The 21,102-nt window shown below is 41.9% G+C and overlaps 1 protein-coding gene across 2 annotated transcripts in view; it reads left to right on the top strand.

Moving 5' to 3' along the window:
• Positions 1-21,102, top strand: part of C1H12orf42 (chromosome 1 C12orf42 homolog) — a 252,140-nt gene that overhangs the window by 217,676 nt on the left and 13,362 nt on the right. For both annotated transcript variants that reach the window (XM_073323517.2, XM_073323524.2), the window contains one exon: positions 6,995-7,064. In XM_073323517.2, the coding sequence (XP_073179618.1) occupies positions 6,995-7,064 (70 nt within the window). The remainder of the gene's footprint in view (positions 1-6,994; positions 7,065-21,102) is intronic.

Below are 21,102 nucleotides of genomic sequence, written 5' to 3'. Positions count from 1 at the left end.
AAGAAAGTCAAGGAAAGTGTGGGCCCCTTACTGAATGAGGGAGGCAACCTAGTGACAGAGGATGTGGAAAAAGCTAATGTACTCAATGCTTTTTTTGCCTCTGTCTTCACAGACAAGGTCAGCTCCCAGACTGCTGTGCTGGCCAGCACAGCATGGGGAGGAGGTTACCAGCCCTCTGTGAAGAAAGAAGTGGTTCAGGACTATTTAGAAAAGCTGGACGAGCACAAGTCCATGGGGCTGGATGCGCTGCATCCGAGTGCTAAAGGAGCTGGCGGATGTGATTGCAGAGAAAACTCATGGCGATCTGGGGAGGTCCCATACGACTGGAAAAAGGCTAATGTAGTGCCCGTCTTTAAAAAAGGGAAGAAGGAGGGTCCTGGGAACTACAGGCCAGTCAGTCTCACCTCAGTCCCTGGAAAAATCATGGAGCAGGTCCTCAAGGAATCAATTCTGAAGCACTTAGAGGAGAGGAAAGTGATCAGGAACAATCAGCATGGATTCACCAAGGGCAAGTCGTGCCTGACTAATCTAATTGCCTTCTATGATGAGATAACTGGCTCTGTGGATGAGGGGAAAGCAGTGGATGTGTTGTTCCTTGACTTTAGCAAAGCTTTTGACACGGTCTCCCACAGTATTCTTGCCAGCAAGGTAAAGAAGTATGGGCTGGATGAATGGACGATAAGGTGGATAGAAAGCTGGCTAGATTGTTGGGCTCAATGGGTAGTGATCAATGGCTCCATGTCTAGTTGGCAGCTGGTATCAAGTGGAGTGCCCCAAGGGTCGGTCCTCGGGCCGGTTTTATTCAATATCTTCATTAATGATCTGGAGGATGGTGTGGATTGCACCCTCAGCAAGTTTGCAGATGACACTAAGCTGGGAGGAAAGGTAGATACGCTGGAGAGTAGGGATAGGATACAGAGGGCCCTAGACAAATTAGAGGATTGGGCCAAAAGAAATCTGATGAGGTTCAACAAGGACAAGTGCAGAGTCCTGCACTTAGGACGGAAGAATCCCATGCACCGTTAAAGACTAGGGACCGAATGGCTAGGCAGCAGTTCTGCAGAAAAGGATCTAGGGGTTACAGTGGATGAGAAGCTGGATATGAGTCAACAGTGTGCCCTTGTTGCCAAGAAGGCCAATGGCATTTTGGGATGTATAAGTAGGGGCATTGCCAGCAGATCGAGGGACGTGATCATTCCCCTCTATTCGACATTGGTGAGGCCTCATCTGGAGTACTGTGTCCAGTTTTGGGCCCCACACTACAAGAAGGATGTGGAAAAATTGGAAAACAATTTCTTGAAACTCAGAAAATTCAAGCTTTGCTAAGATATTATGTGCTGAATACTCAGAGCAGATACCCTGTTTTTTTCATACAAGACAAAGAGGTTGAGCTCCTGCTTTAAGTGTAAAATTGAACCTAACATTAACTGTGGTAATACAATGGGTTCATCACATAATGGATCATTGTATTATGAACCAAATCCTCTAAGCCCACCAACTTCTTCTGACTTGCCTCAGCAGGTGGACTTGGTGAAGAGGGTGCTCCAAGAGATAGATAAACCTCCTTTTTGTGGGGTTTTAGGGAATAAATATAGGTTTATTTTCCATTTCCCCCAATTCCATTCTGCGCCATCCTTGTTGCCTCTAAGGCCACATTACGTAGGGCAGTGTGGGGATGCCTCACATTATCTGGGCTCTGTAGGATTATCAGCTCCTGCCCACCCCTGTGCAGCAGAATCACACCATTTCTCTGCATCTAGGGAACAGAATGACATTTGGGACCTACTAGCCTACATGGAAACTGAGAAATTATTTTTCATGCAAGAATTGATTATGGCACAGTGGGAGCTACCCCATTGTTAAGTTTGACACTGGCTTCCCACTAAAAGCCCAATTCCCAGCCCCTATGAACTTCCCCCCTGCAACTGGGCTGGAGAGAGGTGTATGGCCACAGGGGAAAGCAGAGACTTTTATGCACATTAGAAACCTAAAATGCTTATAATTTTCGAGATGGAAATCTTTGCATGATTAAAATTTTCCATCTGGTTCCCTCTCCTTTTCCTTCTGTGTAGAAGTCTCACAAACAGCCACATACTACCTATGGAGCTGCTGTTTGGAGCACCACTTTGGTCAGAAAAATAAGATCATTCAGAGCAAGGGTTCCCAGTTTAAACTTTCAGAACTCTTTAAAAAAAAAAGACAAAACATCAAACAGGGAAATTCACAATAAAAATTATTCATTGAAAGGACATTAAAGGTGAAAGTGTTTCTACAGAGCAAGCTAACACCCACCAAAAATTAGTTTCTTTCAAAAAAAAATCTGCTCCTTCAAACCTCCTGCCCCCCAAAAGGAGGGTGGAAACAAAGAGTTAATCTATTATTTATGTTGTGGTAGCCCCTAGGAGTCCCAGTCATGGACCAGGACCCCATTGTGCTCAGCAAGGTAGAAACCCAGAGCAAAACAATGATCCCTGCTTTGGGGAGTTTACAATCTAAATAGTGGATGCAGCCAGTTCCTTGCAATACAACCCTTCATCGGTCACTCTTGTCACACCCAACTAACATCACCCACCCAACTTTAACTTTGCCCCCTAACATCTGCAAAAATATGAGTGCATTTCAGAACAACCCAGTTGCCAGGAGATTGTATAATCTCTCATTCAAGGAATCCATTTCCAGTATGCAGTATCACTAACATACACTACATCATTACCTCCTGTGGAAAAACTACATAAATTAGTTGCTACAGAATTTAATTAACACAGTTAAAATACAAATTTGCAAGATCTGCATACAGTCCCAGAAAACTCCAAAGCCATACAATCAACACATTTCAAAATACCAAACACATCAGTCTTTCCAATGCTAATCATAACTCTAGTCTTCTGCGTTACCAACACATCACACAGTGAGAGAACTTGCAGTGCTCTGACATAATTTCATTTGCCCGGTACTATATTTCTTTAGAAAACTTCCTTATGCATTTACTAAGCAATATATAAAATTAACAGTATAAATATCCAATAGCATATTTCCATGACATAGGACCTGCCATACCGAACCTACGGTCCTGCTGAGCCAGTGCCCTGTCTCCAGTAATGCTCAGTACCTCATGCTTCAGAAAGAAATTCAAGAAATCCAGTAGTCGGCAGTTACGAAATAACTTGCCCCAGGAAAAAAATTCTCACTAACCCCATCAGATAGAGGTTGGTTTATGCCCTGGATCATGATGATTTATCTTCCTTCCAAACTCTTGCTTGTGAATCCTTACTGCTGTAATGCTGAATGTTCTCATTATCCATTGAAATGTCCGAAGACAAAGCAAACCAAAGGGCAAAACTAAGGTTGGACGGGCAATGTTATGTCAGGGAGGGTTATACTGGGTGATGAAGAATTATATGGCAGAAGATGAACTGGCTGGATTCCTCATCTGTCCATTTGCAGACTTTAGTTGGTTAGCAGGTTTTTTTTTTTAACCTAGTTTTTTTTTATAAAAAGAGTGTATTTATTTATTTTTAAAATGGATTCACATTCTGAACCTTGACACACTTTTAACAAAGTGTTTTTGTTGGTGAATATGTGAAAGAGCCTAAAATCAGTGTGATGACAATCTGTATAATACAAAGAACGAGACAGGGTGCAAGCTTGAACTTGCTCAAAGCTGAGTAATGTTAGACTGTTATCTTGTCATTAAGAATTGCTTTGAGTCACTATCTGTTCACCAACTCTAATTAATGATCATTTAACTGTACTGTCAGCCCTGTTTAAATCTGAGTGTTGCCAGTTGCTTCCTTCATCTGACCAGCCAATAGGAACTGGGGGAGTCATTCATGCATACCATTGTCCTAGTGGCTCTGGGCCTATAGCCTCCCAGTTTAATAGGGCATTCAGAGCTCATTAGTGAGGAAACACATCAGGAGTGACCGCGCCTGTGCCACACGTTGCAGCTAATAGCCCTGCCGAACAGAATCGTTTCTGTTTCTGCTCACTTGTTGTTGAATCCTTTCAATGTCAACAAGTGGTCATGTCGGCAGGAGCCCGCCATTCTGCCCAACAATTTTATCCGTTGCTCTCCTGAGCCAGACTTGTGTCCTCCTTCATTGTTTGACCAACAATGGAGCCTGAGCAATCACAAAGGCTTCACAGCCGTTCATCATCAGCTCACGAATGCTCTGGGCAAGGTTACCCGCCAAACTTTTGGGCCATCGTGTTGGCACAATGTGTGAATACCCGTGAAATGCAAATAGTTTCTGTAGTTTACACTTTTGTTTCAAATGCATGGAGGGGGGCGGGGGAAGGGGGGGGGAAGGGAACCCTGACATAGCTCTGGCTAAAAGGAAAATAAGATTCTGTAGAAGCAGGATATGAAACAAGGACAGAGCAATTGGAATGTGAGGTGTAATGAGGAGTAGTCCAATCTCTCAGAAATAAATGACCCAGGGGTAAGCGTAAGTGGGGGAAGGTCTCATCGTGCTTTTGGCTGAGAATTCTCTTATGACTTGCCTGTTGCATGAGGAAGCACAGATAGCTCCCAGGTAGCAGGACTCCAGGAGTACAGTCTCCTTTCACAGGCTCCTCAGATGCTTTCCCTTATTTCCAGTCATGGTAATAGTTAACATTTCATTTGTATATATTGGAAACTTGGCTGGTAAAAGGCATATTCAGAAATCTATCACTGTTTTTTATGTTTTTGTATTATGGCAGGACTTAGGGGCCCCATTGAGGTAGACATTGTACAAATATGTATTAGGACAGCCCCTGCCCAAAGGTGCCGAAATAGACAAGAGAGGGAAATGGGTAGTATTAGTATCCTCATTTTCAACATGGGAAATTGAGGCACAAAGATTAAGTGACTTGTCCAAGGTCACATAGTCTGTGGCAGATAGAGTAACCACCTTTGTTGGGTGGAAATAAGGGAAAACCCTATGAAAAATAAGGGACAACGCTTTATTTTAAGGGACAGTTTAGGGAAACATCATTTCCCTTAGCATATCTTGTTTTTCTCTCAAGTGTACATTTCTCCTGCCCTCAAATATACAGTGAAATTATCATAAGCTTCATTTAATGTTTAAAATGTTTATCAGTTTTAATACATTTCAATACATCTTAAAATAAGTGATGGGTGGTCACCCTAAGGGACAAATAAAGGATGCTCCCTTAAAATAATGGATGGGTGGTCACCCCCGTGGCAGAGTCAAGATTGACATCAGATCTCTTGTGTCCTAGTGCAATGTCTTTACTGCAAGACCATCCTTCCTTCCCTAGGTGTAAAGGATATGGCCTTTCCCTAGGACTTCAGGATATGGCCCTACAAGAGGGAAATGAGATTTTGGTTATTTAGGCGCATGGGGAAGTTTCTTCAGATATGTCACCGTCTCTGTATTTTGCTCTCACAAAACAAGAAATTAAGAATGGACCTGACTTGTTCAGAATAAAGACAAAGGTGAATTTGCCTGGCACTGAGAGATCCAGTATGTGAAACACCTAGACTACACAGAAAAGGTTTGCTGGGATAGTTGTATCGGCAAACCTTCTTTGTGTAGATGCAGCTTACATCAGTTCCCTGAACAACATAAGCTATAACAGCAAAAGCACTTTTTGCCAGTTTAATGGATTCAAACTAGGACTTTTGCTGATATTAAAAATGTCACACACAAAAGTATTGCATCCCGGACTGACATTACTATACCAGCAAAAGTTTTAAGTGTAGACCTGGTCTGTTTTCTTCCCCCCTCCCGTGCTGGTAAGAACTTTGTTAGCCTATATTTGCAGAGCTAGTTTTATGTAATAATTGCAAATCAAGAACAAAAATCACAACATGCCAATGTACCACTTATTGGATTGGTTGCATCGAGACCTGGCAGTAAGTATGGGTCTCAGTTACAAGAGGTGGATGGGTGTACTGTACAAAGAGTTGCTGTCTATCATATCGTTGCCACCTGGAATTGGAAGATACTAGGCCTGATTCTTGATGCTGTTACACTAGCTTTAATGCTGATGTTTCTTCACTGATTTCAGCAGAGTTACAGGAAACTGATGTTACACCCAGACAAGTTTCTCCTCCTACAGAGTTGTCAGTCAGGAATACTCCACAAAGCACGATGTCCATGATTTGCTTCACAGCAGTTTGTAGTCACCCTGTAACTTCATGGGCCAGATTTTTCTCTGAAACAACAGGGAAATCTGAAAGAATGCCACCGTCTTCAGTGGAGCTACTCTGATTTACATCGTTGTAAGAGGGAGGGGAGTCAGCACACTTGTGTGAGTTTAGCTTCCAGTTTGTCTAGTCATTACTATGTAAAAGGGTTAGATGAGTCTTTGTTGGCAGTGAAATCTTTTTTGACATATGCAAGAATTTTGTTGTTGGCAGGAAAATCTTTTTTGACATACAGCAGAATAAATACAAAAATCTCAGTTACTATAGGCCCCAATTCAGCAAAGCACTTAAGCACATACTTAAGTCCTTTGTTGAATTAGGAACTTGGGCCCAGATCCTCAAATGTATTTTGGGTCCTAGCTACCATTGATATCAATAGAAGTTATCCAAAATACCTTTGAGGATCTGGACCTTAGTATATGGGCAAAATCCTGCCCTGAATTAAGTAGATCAGAATAAAATTTGACCTTCTGGGTCACATTTTGTCCTCAGAAACCTATCCAGCTTCCATTTACTTCAATGGAAGTACTGAAAGCATACCCAAAGGAACCAAGGGCAGAATACGAGTGGTACACGCTGAACTTTAATGCTAACTGGAGTTGGACCCAACTTCGACTGGGACAGTTGTTCAAATCCAAAAGTTTTACTTCAGGATCATCTGTAGTGATATGTGAAGAAATCAATTAGAAAATGATAGAGAATAAAATGGAATTTGACATCTGTAGTTTATTTCTTTTTTTCTAAGGAGCATTAAAGAGTTTAGAGACCATCAAGAAAAAGTATAATCATGTTACGTAAAAGTGCCTCTTTTTTACTTCTGTTGTTGCTATTTTGCAGCAATTTTATGAGAGCATTGATTGGCCGCATGGATTTTAAAGCCTTGGAACTGAAAATGTACAATGCTAGGGTAAGTGAACCTTTCTATTGTACTTTAAAAATACCCAGTCTTCTAGAATGAGGAAACCCCACTTTCACTGTTAGCTATGGATTTGCTATAGATCTTTGTAACTGGATTTGAGATCCACTCTGAGGCCCAATCCTACAAAGATTTAAACGTGCATAACCTTACGCCCACGAGTAGTCTCCTTGAATTCAGTGGGGCTGCTCATTTGGTTAAAGTTAAGCATGTGCTTACTGAATTGGGACCAGGATACTTATTATTTTGTGGGATTGAGCCCAAAGTTACACACATGTAGACTGGGGACTAATTGAAGGCAAATGAGGTATAACTCAGTGGGTATGATAACTCAGCAGAATGTGTGTGTTCCTAGCTTATTATTTTGAAAGTTTACTTGTGTTTCATAGCTTTAAATCACATCTAGATATAGAGTATTTGGCCAAGTACAGTAAATGATGGAAAGCCCATCACTTTAATAGTTTAAAACAATACTAGGAAAAAAGCATTGGAACATATCCTCTAGGGAAGAACCTTGCAGGATGGTGTGTTATACAGCCAAGTGGATCTTATCTATTTCTTAGCCGTGGTCTACACTGGGGAGGGGGGATCGATCTAAGTTATGCAACTTCAGCTATGTGAATAACATAGCTGAAGTCGACGTACTTAGGTCTACTCACCGCGGTGTCTTCACTGCAGTGAGTCGATTGCTGACGGTCCCCCGTCGACTCTGCCTGTGCTTCTCGGCCTGGTGGAGTACAGGAGTTGATGGGAGAGTGCTCAGGGATTGATTTATAATGTCTAGACTAGATGCACTAAATCGACCCCCCCGCTGGATCGATCGCTGCCCACCGATCCGGCGGGTAGTATAGACATACCCTTAGAGTCATATATGCCCTCATTGTTGTAGCAGCTGTACATCTCACAGTAATTAACATACTTATTCTCTCAACACCCCTGTGAGGTAGGGCAGTGCTATTATCCCCATTTTACAGATGGGGAACTGAGGCACAGAAACAGACTATGTGATTTGCCCAAGGTCACACAGGTAGCAGGGAATTGAACCCATGTCCCCTGAGTCCTGGCTAGTACCCTAACCACTAGTGCCCCAACCACTGTAAGTCCTAAGTCCTGTAATTTTAATGTATCTTATATACAAAAAACTACATTAAAAAGATGTTAAGGATGCAAAGTCAAACACTGCAAAGTTAGGAAATGTCAGAATTGAGGTCCCTAATCCCCTAGGCTTGAGTGCCCAAGCTCCAGCCTAAGCTGCAACATCCACACTGCTATTTTCAGTGTGCTGGCTCAAATGCTGCTAGCACAAGTCTGTCTACCCAGGCCGGGAGGCTCACTCCCAGCTGCATACCCTGACTGGCCAGAGGCACCAACAAGGCAAGATGCTTACTGAGGCTATGTCTACACTACTGCCAGATCAGTGCTCCAGCGGTCGATGCACCAGGGGTCGATTTAGCGGGTCTAGTGAAGACCTGCCAAATAGGCTACAGATCGTTCTCTGGTCGACCCTGATACTCCATCCCGAACGAGAAGAGTAGGGTAAGTCGACCCAGCACGGTGTAGACACTGCAGTAAGTCGACCTAAGCTACGTTGACTCCGGTTACATTGTTCACGTAGCTGGAGTTGTGTAACTTAGGTTGACTTACCGCGAAAGTGTAGACATAGCCTGAGTGGCAGCCAGGCTGTGTGAGCCCCGGTACAAAAGGGTGGCTGGCTGAAAAAAGGACCCATTTGCTCACCACAGTTGAGCCAGCTCAGTTCAAATCCTGAGTATGCTCCTCAAAACAGGGGGAAGTGTCTATGGCTGCTTTTGTGGCTCACAAATATGGAGCTCATTTTGCCTGCCTCGCCTTCTAAGGATCTGATTCTATTTTCATTCATGTAAGAGTAACTCAGGACTAACTCCAACTACGCTGATGGAATTATCTAAGTGAAAAACCAGCAGAAATGAGAGAAAAATCAGACCCTACACTTCTGCTGGGACATTTTGTTGCATGGCATTAATTTTCTCGTTTGTAGGGCAAGTAAACCTAAAGAATAGCCCACCCTTGTTGATCACTCTACCATTAAACTAATAGCATATGGTTTTTGTCTTGGGATCATCCAACATCTTACAAAGGCAGTGATGCTGGGCAGTTACTAGGCAGCTTTTGTATGCTTTGGGGATGAGGGGAGATGGTATGTTAATAGATTTCCTTGGGGATCTCTTAGAAGGGTAATTTAATTGTTTAAATTAAATTTTGGGCCCCTGTCACAAATCATTACCTTGTCTTTTATCCATCTATCCTCTTGTTCAAACTGGTATGACATGAACACTGACCTCTATTAGCGTGAATCCCTTCATAGGTTTTTAACTCATAACCCTCACTAATAATGGGTAAGTGACCCATCAGCGGTTTAAAAATCATGAAAAAAACAGCTTTTTTCTCTAGTTACAAACATTATTTTCAACCAAGATGGCAAAACACATTTATTTGGATTAAAGGGACACAAAATAATGTCTGTGTTTTTTGAAACGTGGGCAAAAAAATTACTCAAAAGTAACATGTAATTTGTTTTTTTTCCTAAATATTCATATTCTGATTACTTTCAAACTCAGTCTGGGTGAATTAAAGATGTTTAGTTCACAGTCATCTTAGTCTGTATAGATGTATTTTTCTCCATCGTTTTTCAACATTTTAGAATTTTTAAACATTTGTTTTAAATTTTTTAAAACTTTAATTTGAAGAATTGTGCAGCAGCCCTTTGATCAAAGAAAGGGAGGTAGAAGGACCTCCTCCCAGCTATGTCTCAGCTCCTTCCTCCCTGCTCATCTCCTGGTATTGTCTCTCCTCTCCTGCTGTGCATACTACATACTCCCACTCCCCAAATTGATCCCCACAACTTCTCACCAGAGTGCCGCTGCACAGTAATCCAGTCAGATGACACTTCTCTTACTCAGTTCCACCCACCTACCTCTCTGTTCTCACTTACCATCCCTACTAGGTTCCCTCTTTCCCCCCAGTGGCCTCTCTATCTTTCCCACAGCTTCCTGCCCCTATACTTTTGCTCTTGTCTATCACTTCATTTATACAGGCTTTCCAAAGTCCTGCACAAAGGAACTAATATCTACCTTAAGGCAGGAGATGAGAATTCCCCTATAAGTGGGGAATCCTGAGCTGGCATAGGGTGGGCTAAGAGTGAGAAGAAAGATGTGTTGGGGCAAGGTCAGAACTTAATGTCCTTGGTGATCCTGGTTAGTGGAGTGGCTCCTTGAGGGCTGTTCTCCATCAGCACAAGTTAGAGCTGCCCAGAAGCTGCACTAACTTGATCCACAAGTTGATTCAGCCTCTGATCAGGATTAGGACTGGAGGTGGGTAGGGGTGTAGAAATATGGGTGCAAAGCCTCCTATTTGTTATTGCTCAAAGTGAGGGCTCAAGTGTTTGATTTGCATACCCAGGCAGTGAGGCACTTCATATTAGTGGATGCTTGAAAAGTTTGACCAAAAGGATTATGATTCTTTATGAGTAGGGTTTCTAAATGTGCTCAGCATTGGCCTAATCCTACCCCCACTGAAGTAACACTGAGTGCTTTTGAATATCCCACCCCATATTATGGTAGAGCTCAAAGCCCCCAAGCAGGCTTGGGACCACATTTGTGCTAGGCCACAGTATAAATACACAGTAAGAGACAGACCTCGTTGCAACAAATTTAGAATCCAAAAAGCCACACAGAGACAAAGGGGTGGGAAGCAGGAAAAAACATACAAACAAGTTAGTCTGGGTGATACTATTGAGCACATATTATTAGTTCCATCTTTTTGTTATTTATTTATACATTTGTAATGATGTTGTGATCTATTTTTGTATTCCCACTCCCACTAAAACATACTTAAAAACTGAGTTCTGTTAAACTGAGGACCCCCGCCATTGGAATATACAGTCACAGAAAATAAAGTTACAACCACAATTCATAGCTTAACAATTATGGCACTTTGGGGCCTGATCCCTCTGTGTTCTACCTCTCTGTATACAGTAGTTGTCTTCTTATAATGGCAGCCATCACATTTGTATCTGTGTTCCTAAGGCAAAAGGAGTTTTGCCGTTGACATCAGAGTGAGCAGAATCAGGCCTGTTGTTCATAAAATCATATCTTTGGTAGCTTAGACCCGTTAAATGCTGCTCTTAGAAATTTCTTTAATTTAAAATTTAAATTAAAAAAATGTTTACTGGTCTTTCTGATACTTCATCACAAGAAATGCTTCAAATCAAAAATGCTTTTTGGGAGCAAACCAAATTCTGCTTTGTTGATTGTTCCACCTCTCAAAAGTGCTCAGGGCAGTTACTGACATAGCATCTATCTCAGGTTCTGTGGCTGGCATTCAACCCCTAAATGCCCTTATAACAACATTCTTTTATATTCTGGTATTTGACAAACTAATAGAATAGTGGTAATATAAAGACATTTTTGAAACAGTGAAAAATACTTTCTTCCTTCAGGATTGTCTATTAATATTAGCAGAAGCTATTGCACATTGTTCTGTTTTATTAGGCAACAGGACAAAATTCCTTCTAGGAAGCTTAATATCTCTCTTATCATTTTGAAGTGAAAACTTCTAATTTAAAATATAAGGTATAGGGGATCCTTCCAAGTCCTGCAAACCCTTGCTTATGTGAGTAAGGATTTGCAGGATTAGGCTTTGGTTATTGAAGATCAATATGAAAAATGCTTTCATTAATTTTAAAAGAGAAGCCAGGAGAATATGGCACTTCAGTAGGAAAAGCTGTGGACTTGGTCAAAAGTTGGAATTAAGAGGTATGTTCCTTTAAAAATATTAGAGTTTATTTTGTACTTCAGGGCAGTCTTTCTTGCTGTATATAACACGATTCTGGTTGCTAGATGAGTAATGATGTGAAGGTTTTGTTTTATTTTTTTGATCGTAAAGCAAGAGTGCTTTCTTTTTGATAAAGAGCTTGTAGTTTGCCTCTCTGTTTTCTTCCTCAATTCTAGTGAAATAGTATCTGTTTCCTCCTATTGCTGTCCGAGATACCATAATACCAAATGGGCATTAGGCGTAGGAAATCAGAGAGGATTTTCTATCACCCCTATGGAAGTGTTTGTTCTTGTATCTTTTCTTAAAAATACCCTTCCAACTTCACAGAATAGTAAACCTGAGACACAGATTCAAGAGCCAGACAGTTGAATGAACAGGATAATCGGGGTATTTTTGACAGGTGCGGGAGCCGGCCTATAGTTGGTATATAATCATTACCATTTTAATAAGGCTCTAATAGGGGGGCTGATAATTCAATGGGGTGTGAAGATCTTAATTCAACTCCCAATCCCACATGAATGTGCTAGAATTTGTGTGCTTTGTTTTTCTCTTTTGTACCCCTGAATGCCAATAATTACTGGCTATAGATTCAGAAATTCTTAGAACTGGAAGCTAAATGAGCTCTCCTAATACTGCACAAGAATGTCAATACTCATAAATAAAAGAGGAAGCAAGTGTGTTTTTTTATTTTTTGTATTATCTTTGTGGCACTACAAAGGTTCTGCTTCTTAAGTGGTTTGGCTTGTAGCATGAATAAGGCCATGGCTGTTTCTAAAAACATAGAACGCTCTCTTTTTTGTCTCAGAAAAAAGTTATAGATAGTGTGAGGATAATTTTTGAAAAATTAGTGTTTTCTAATGGCTTTTTTGTTTGTTTTTTGTTGTTTTTGTTTTTGATATATTTCAGATGTGTGTCTCTCTCCATTCTGTATTGATTTATCAATTGTTCACAGTTTATCTGGCATCTACAACCTACTAACTATTCAAAGAAAAAATGTATCTAGCAAGCTATTGAAAAGATAAGGTACAGTCAAGGTGTATGATCAAAACATATCAAATCTATGAAATGATGCAGAACCATATTTTTATAGGAGCCTTTAATGCCCAAACATTAAATTCAATAGATTTATTCTATTTAGATGATTCACAGATTCCAAGGCCAGAATGTACCATTGTGACCATCTTGTCTGACCTCCTGTACAGGCCATAGAACTTCCCCAAAGTAATTCCTAGGGCAGATCTTTTATAAAAACATCCTATCTTGATTTTAAAATTTAAAGTGATGGAGAATGCACAATGACCCTGGCCTTGGTAAATTTTTCCAGTGGTTAATTACTCTGACCATTAAAAATTTACTCATTAATTACACTCTGAATTTGTCTAGCTTCAACTTCCAGCCATATTTCTCTGCTAGATTAAAGAGCCCATTATTAAATATTTGTTCCCCACGTGGATTTACAGACTGTGATCAAGTCACCCCCTTAACTTTCTCTTTGTTAAGCTAAATAGACTCGTTGAGTTTAGCACTACAAGGCAGGTTTTCTAATCCTTTAATCATTCTCCTGGCTCTTCTCTGAACCCTCTCCAATTTATCAACATCCTTCCTGAATTGTGGGCACCAGAACAGGACATAGTATTCCAACAGCAGTTGCACCAGTACCAACTATAGAGGTAAAATAACCCTGCTACTTCTACTTAAGATTCCCCTGTTCATACATCCCAGGACTACATTCACTCTTTTGGCCACTGTGTCACATTGAGAGCTCATGTTCAACTGACTGTCCACCATGGCCCCCAAATCTTTTTCAGAGTCACTGCTGCTCGGGATAGAGTCCCCCATCTTGTAAGTATGGCCTACATTCTTAGTTCCTATGTATGTATGCATTTACATTTAGCCATATTAAAACACGTATTATGCAAGTTTACCAAGCAATCCCGATTGCTCTGAATTAATGACCTGTCGTCTTCAGTATTCACTTCCCCAATTTTTGTGTCACCCGCAAAGGGATGATTTTATGTTTTCTTCCTGGCCATTAATAGAAATGTTAGAGGGCCAAACACCAACCTCTGTTGGACCCCTCTGGAAACACAGCCAATTGATAATGATTTCCGGTTTACAGTTACATTTTGAGACCTATCAGTTAGCCAGTTTTTAATCCAGTGAATGTGTGCCATGTTAATTTTATATTATTCTAGATTTTTAATCAAAATGTCATGTGGTGCTAAGACAAATGCCTTAAATAAATCTAAGTATATTACATCAACACTATTACCTTTATCGACCAAACTTGTAATCTCATAAAAAGGTATCAAGTTAGTTTGACAGGATCTGTTTTCTGTAAGCCCCTGCTGATTTGCATTAATTACATTACCATTCTTATGATTCCCGTATCAGCTGCTCTATTATCTTCCCTGGGATTGATGTCAGGCTGATAGGCCTGTAATTACATGGATCACCCCATTCACCCTTTTAAAAATTGACACAACATTAGCTTTCTCCCAGTCTTCTGGAACGTTCCCAGTGTTCCAACACTTGTTGAAAATCAACATTAGGTGACAATTTCACACAGTACAAGTTTTGATCAAAATGAACTTTGAGGTTGGGAGTTGAAGACACTCAGTACTTCTAGGAATTGCTCAGCACCTTACAGGATCACGCCCTTTTACCAGGGGTGAAAGTAACTTAAGGGACTTACTGGTACACAGGGCCGGGTTCCTGAGCAAGGAGGGAGGCTCAGCTGGAAGGGGTGGAGCCTCAGGCGAAAGGGGCAGGGCCTTTAAATCCCTAGGCCCTTTAAATCACCGCCACTACCCTGGGGTTCCAGCTATGGTAGTGGTGGCCGGGAGTCCCAGGCCTTTTAAATTGCTGCTGGAGCCCCGGGGCTCCCAGCTGCTGCCGCTACCCCAGGGCTCCAGCAGCGGGGCTCTGGCAGCGATTTAAAGGGCCAGGGGCTCCAGCCACTGCCGGGAGCCCAGGGCCCTTTTTAAATTGAGGCCTGGGGAAGCTGCCCCCTGCCAGTACAGTCAGCTGTGTACCGGCTCTTGCTGGTACGCGAAACCGTACCAGACCGGCTTACTTTCACCACTGCCGATGGCCCCATTTCAGCAAAGCTAATAAACTTAAGTCCATCCCTATTCGTGACAGTACTTAACCATAAGCATTGAGTGTCCTACTGAATTAAAAGGATAATAAGCCAATACTTAAACATTTTGCTGGATGAGGCCTAGAGCAACTGAGTCCTAAATGTATATAGTGCTGTGTGGGATGGGAGTAGAAGGGATGGGGGAAGATCCCTGCACAACCCTTCTGCATCCAGAACCAGCATCTGCCATCCAGCAATCCTCAGCCAAACCAGCCAAGGACTCTTGCCATGTCCTCAATCCTACAAGTCTTTTCAGCCATATATTGCATGGTATGTTCATGATAAACAAATAAAAAGATAAACAAATGCATTTTATACATTATAGGAACAGGAAATAACTGGGGTGGATGAACTGCTTCAGGAAAACCAGCCCAGGCTTTTGCCCCAGACTGAAATGAAATTTTTTTTGGACGTTTGGAACTCTGGTTTATCTTTCTCTCTTTCGGTTTTTGTTTTGTTTTGTTTTTCATTAGAATTTACGGCTCCCTTGCACTTTCTGGTTTCAGCTGGATCCAGAAGTGGAACCACTGAAATATCATTGCAGAGGCTATTCACAATATTTCAACCCAGCAATCTGGCCAGGACAAAGAAGTGAGAGATATCACAAGAAACCCTGTTCTAGTGGGGTTTCTGTAGAGATTAAAGAGACCCAGCAAACCATAGCTGGGTTGAATGCAAGACTCTTTATTTCCTGGTCACACAGACTCTTACCTCCCTGCAATAGGCACCCTTGTGGCAGCTCTAAACATTCACAATAGGACCACATCCCCCTTTCTGAGAAAGGAAGGGGGGTCATAAAACCTTTATTGAAACTTTACATTAAACAACAGCATATCACAGGAATGAAATATCAACACAAAACAAGAACAAACAGCCCTGTGAAGGATAGGGTAGGCTGCCTGAACTTGCAGCCTTTGGTCAGGGGTTTATTCTCCCCATTTAAGACATTTGGCTATTAGTCCTCTGATTTCCTTGATTCTCAAGATCTTCTGTAAGCCTCCAGGAATGCAGGAGGCCGTCTTTCTCTTGCTGGATATCTCCTTGCAGGGAGAGGATCTGGAGGACATGCTGGTAGTTCTATGCGGGCAGGTGGGATGTTGTTCACAGGTTCATTCTCAGGGTAGTAATCAGGGTGTATTGGACCTCAACTTTCTTGCCATCAATAGCTCTTCGGGGCTGAATCCATTTGCAAAAGGTGTTTACTGGTATGCCAACAGGGGGAGGTGAGGATCTGAGGATTTAGAAAGAAGTTATTGTATTGTCTTCACGGAACAATCTGCTTCACCATTACTCAGAGGGAACTGTGGACTTTGTGTGAAATGAAAAAAACCACAGGTATCTGCAAAACCTCTTAAAGGTCTCTGAGGAGAACTGAGGACCCTTGTTAGAGATGATTTGCCCGGGAATCAGGCGGAGACAGAGGCTTTTTCCTCTCCACAACTGCACTTCAGGTGGTCTTGAGCAACATGGCGACTTCAATGAATCTTGAGAAATAATCAGTCATCAAAAGATAGGTTTTATTATTCAAACAGAAAAAGATCCATTCTGATTTTCTGTCCTGGTCAGTCTAGTAGAGCAGATGGTGTTAGAGTTCTGGTGGCTTTCCTGCAAGCGCAAATATTACATTTCTCAATTCTCTGTTGTCGTTCTTTGCTCAGCCCAGGCTCTCTCCCTGCATTTTGTAATGCCTTGCTGTCCCTCATGCAGCGTGTCAAGGATTTTCAGTTGCATTTATGTAGGGATAACCAGTCTGGACCCCTTCAGCCGTAGACCTTGGTTTATAGAAAGATCCAGAAAAACTGCCTGGGATGATTTCATAGAGGTTTCTGAATGTGCCTGTTTTATCCTGCCTTCTTTGCAATAAATCATGACTTGACTCAGGAATTCATTTGCCTCTTGCCTCTTTTTCAGTTATTTCCAGAGTTCTTTAGTGCTTGGTAAAGTGGTATGTATTGCATCTACAAAAGTTTCTATGAGCAACCCCTCCTGTTTAGACTTGCTGTGGTGTGTTTGATTTCAGGGCCTCGGAGGGTACATCAGCTGTGGCAAGATTCTTCACAGGTCCATGAGCAACTGATTGTTGAAACCTCACGGGTCTCATTCAAAAATGTTGTATCTTAGGTGGTAATTCATCTAGGTTTTCTGACCCTAGAAGAGCAACTAACAGTTTGTGGTCAGTGTCCACATGAAATTTGATGCCCACTAGAAAGTCTCTGAAACATTCAGAAACCCATGTAGTGGCTGGGGCTTCTTTTTCTATTTGTGTGTAGTGCTGCTCTGTATTGGTGGCTGCTCATGAGACATACACTACTGGGCACCACAGTGAAGGTGATTATTCCATATCCCAGAAGATGAAGCATCATCTGGAACTGTGATGGATTTATTTGGCTTATATAGGGCCAAAACTGGTGGAGTTCTCAGCTTTTGCTTTAGTTCTCTGAATGCCCGACTCTGTTTAATTCCCCAATAGCAAGAATTTTGTGGACTCAGGAGATCTTGCAGTGGCTTTGACTTCTCCATTTCCCAGGTATATCACCAGGCCCATGAATCAGCATATTTCACCAACACTCTGCGGCTCTTTCATCTGGATAATCATTTGCACTTTCTCTGGATCTGGTCTGACCGCTGTTCCATCAATGACCTGATCTAGAAACTTGACTCTGTCTTCTTGGAATTCACACTTGTCACTTAGCATTAAGTCTTTTTTCCCTGGTCCTTCCAGGACTCAAAAGAGACATTGGGTTTGAGTTGATCCATATATAAGGATATTGTCCATTTGGAAAAGAACCCCTTCCAAACCCTCCAGGATTTGTGACATTTTGCTCTGGAAGTGTTCTGGAGCAGACAATATACCAAATGTTAGCCTAATGAAACACAACTTTCCAAATGGTGTGATGAAGTTCATAAGTAATGCAGATTATGCAGCAAGGGTATCTGCCAAAAAATAGATTGGACATTAATTTTGGGAAGACTTTTCCTTCTCTGAATTGTCCAAAGATGTGTTCAACACAGGAGAGTACATGTCACTCTCTACAGCCATTCTCATTGACCTTGGTGAGGTCTACTCAGATCCAAACCTTGTCATTTGGTTTTGGAACCACTACCATGCCAGCACACCATTCATTTGGGGGTATCTAGTCTGAAAATGACACCTATCTGGTATGAGCTCTGCTTTCATCCTGGGCATTAAAGAGAGGGAGACTCTCCTACACGTCAGAGCAAATGGCTTTGCATTTATAGAAGTTTAATGTGGTATTCTCCCTCTGATTTCCCTGTCTTGGAATAATTTGTGGGAACATCTTCCTGATCTCAGTTTCTAGGTCCATGGTAACTGGTTCTATCCTTATAACCAGGCCTAGGGATGTGATTGCTTGGCAGACAAGTAGACAATTCCATAGGCCATCTACAGTGTAAATGTCTTGGGATGTAATCTTCTTTCCAAGGTTTAAAATGGCCAAATGTTTTCCGTTCACATTTAATGGGGGCTGTCCTGATACTTTCAATATGTTTTCTTGGCTCTTGAAGTGTTGGTGCTTTCATCCTCCTATGTAGTGATTTTGGATTCATTGTTACATCAGCACCTGTCTATCAGAAGTCTATTTCATTCTTTCCCAAGGCGATGGTGGTGATCCATGGTGGTTCTTTTTCATCATTTCCTATGGCTCCAAGGTGTGTGATCACAGTGTCTTTTGGATCATCTTCTTAAAAGACAGCTGCTACTATGCATTTAGCCTGGCAGAGTGCGACACAATGTCCCCTTTTTAGAAAATTCCTATATGCGCTATTCCTTGATGGACAAAGTTCTTTGCTGTGAGGGGATTTGCCAAACCATGCACGTTCTTTCATGCTCTTGTTTTATTCCTTTTCTTTACTCCTTATTAGCCTAGCACTCTCTGGTTCCCTCTTGTGCTTGTACTGATCTGCATGGGTATTATTTCTGGGCATTCTGAGGCATTTTCCTCCTCATGTCTATGCTTTCTACAGGGGGTTCCTCCTCGAAGTTATTGCTGGGAAGAGTCTGTTGCTTATTTATGTACTGACTTTGGAGGACTACATTGTTGGCTGTCTCTAGAGTGTGGTTAAGGTCATTTTAGAGTCTTTCTGAGAGTTGGTTGTGCCTCAGCCCTACAATGACACTATCTCTGATAAGTTCTTTACTCATTTCCCCAAGCAACAGTATTGAAGTTGTACAGTGTTGTTCTGAAATCATTTCCTGACTCCCCTTCTCTTGCTTGTGTAAGTGAAATCATGCCTGCTCAAAAATTACCTTGTGGAGTGGGATGAAATACTTATCCAGTTGTTCTTTAACAGTATTGAACTGTTTCCTCTGAGAAGCTGGGAGGGTTCTGGTCCCATTGTATAGAGCAAGGTATTCACTGGTTTCTTCTCTGATTGTTGGTCTAAACCAGAAGCCTGACAGAATATCTGGAATCAGAGTGGCCATCTGGCGAACTGGTATTGTTGGGGGCCTAGCATTAGCGTCAGTGTCTCCTACTTTCCTACCCTCACTCCCCGTTGCAAAATCTGGACTCACCATAGCAGTTCTCGCTGAGCTGGGTTTTTCAGGCCTCTTTTCTGCCTGTTCTACTGCTACCTCTGTGAAGCTGTTTTGGCTGGGCTGGAGGGCTTGCTTGTCTGTTTTCCTTTCCGCGATCTGTCAGAATTTTATTCAATCCCACTCTGACACTATGGAGAGATTACAGAGACCCAGCATACTGTGGTTGGTGTGAACAGAGCAAGACTGACTTCATTTCCTGTTTACACAGACTCTTAACTCCTTGCTCTCTTCCCCCTCATGGCAGCTCTAAACATTCACAGTAATCCACAGTTTCCACTCCAATTTCTCTCCTGCAAAGGCTCTGAGAAGCAGCCAAATCTTTAGATAATTATTCTGGTTGAACTGTACCTTTGAAGATTTGCCCACCCATAGAAATAAAGCCCCTCTTTTACCTGGGGAAAAATAGACTCTGTGGTAAGATCTTGTGAAGTTTCTCTTAGTCTCTTTATTCAGAAGATGTTATTTTTGCATGAGCTGTGGAAAGTTCCTTGCTGAGATGTCATAGGAGGCACCCAGGCTGTTAGTGCTCAGGGATTCAGTGTTGATGTTTCCTCTGAAGTACCTTAGAATTTCACAACTGTGGGGCAATCTTAAATGGTGTCTTGCTCAACTCATACAGCTGGCCTCACTGTTAATCAAGCTGTCAGGGTGAGACCGGATGTGGGACAAATGAAAATTTTACCTATGACGTGCATGGACTGTGATTCAAGGTTGAGGCATACATCTTTTCAGATCTTCCATGTTCATGGTTTGTCTTTCCGGGCTAATGAAACCTGAGTCTTTCTGTATGGAGACTGCACTAATTGTTTTGGTAGATGATCTCCTCTTTGCGGTGGATAAAGGTGTCCATTCTGATACTGTTAGATCTATCAGCTGCCTTTGATCATCATAAGATTTTGCTAAGTTGCCTGTGAACCGGAGGATAAGGAGGCCAGGCCATTTTTCAGTGGCTTTATTCTTATTCCTGAGAGGTCACAGGAGTCTGCACTAGACAATTACTCTCCTGCCCTGTTAGTTCCTTGACATGGGGTCTTCAGGACTCCATCATGCCTCCTTTTTTGTGTCCATAGGGCTGTTAGGAAGGCTAGTTAGGAGGCAGGGGCTGCACTGTTTTCACTATGCTGATGGCATCCAGCTTTACATCTCTGTTTCATTTGCTCCAGCCAGTGTTACTCGGTGTTTGCTAGATGTTGGCTTTGGTAGAGCCTGGGGAATGGATGACAACTAGCTGGCTGAAGCTCAATACAGATAAGACAGAAGTGACGTTGGTAGGATGAAGGAAGCAACCAGAAAATATAGTAATTATATCTGCCCTCTTAACTGAGGGTTTGTACCCACCATTTGTGATTCAAGTTTGTAGTTTGGGAAGAACTATTAGATCCCCAGCTGCTGCTAGTTGATCCTAAAGCAGTAGAGACAAGGCCAACTGATTTTTTCTCATCTACGTCAGTCCAGGAGGGTTGTGACCATTTATTTTGGGTACAGAATTGGCTGTCATTATTAATTAATTAATTAAT

The sequence above is a fragment of the Lepidochelys kempii genome, chromosome 1, assembly GCF_965140285.1.
Source record: "Lepidochelys kempii isolate rLepKem1 chromosome 1, rLepKem1.hap1, whole genome shotgun sequence".
Lineage (NCBI taxonomy): Eukaryota > Metazoa > Chordata > Testudines > Cheloniidae > Lepidochelys > Lepidochelys kempii.
This window is presented reverse-complemented; position numbering and strand designations above follow the sequence as displayed.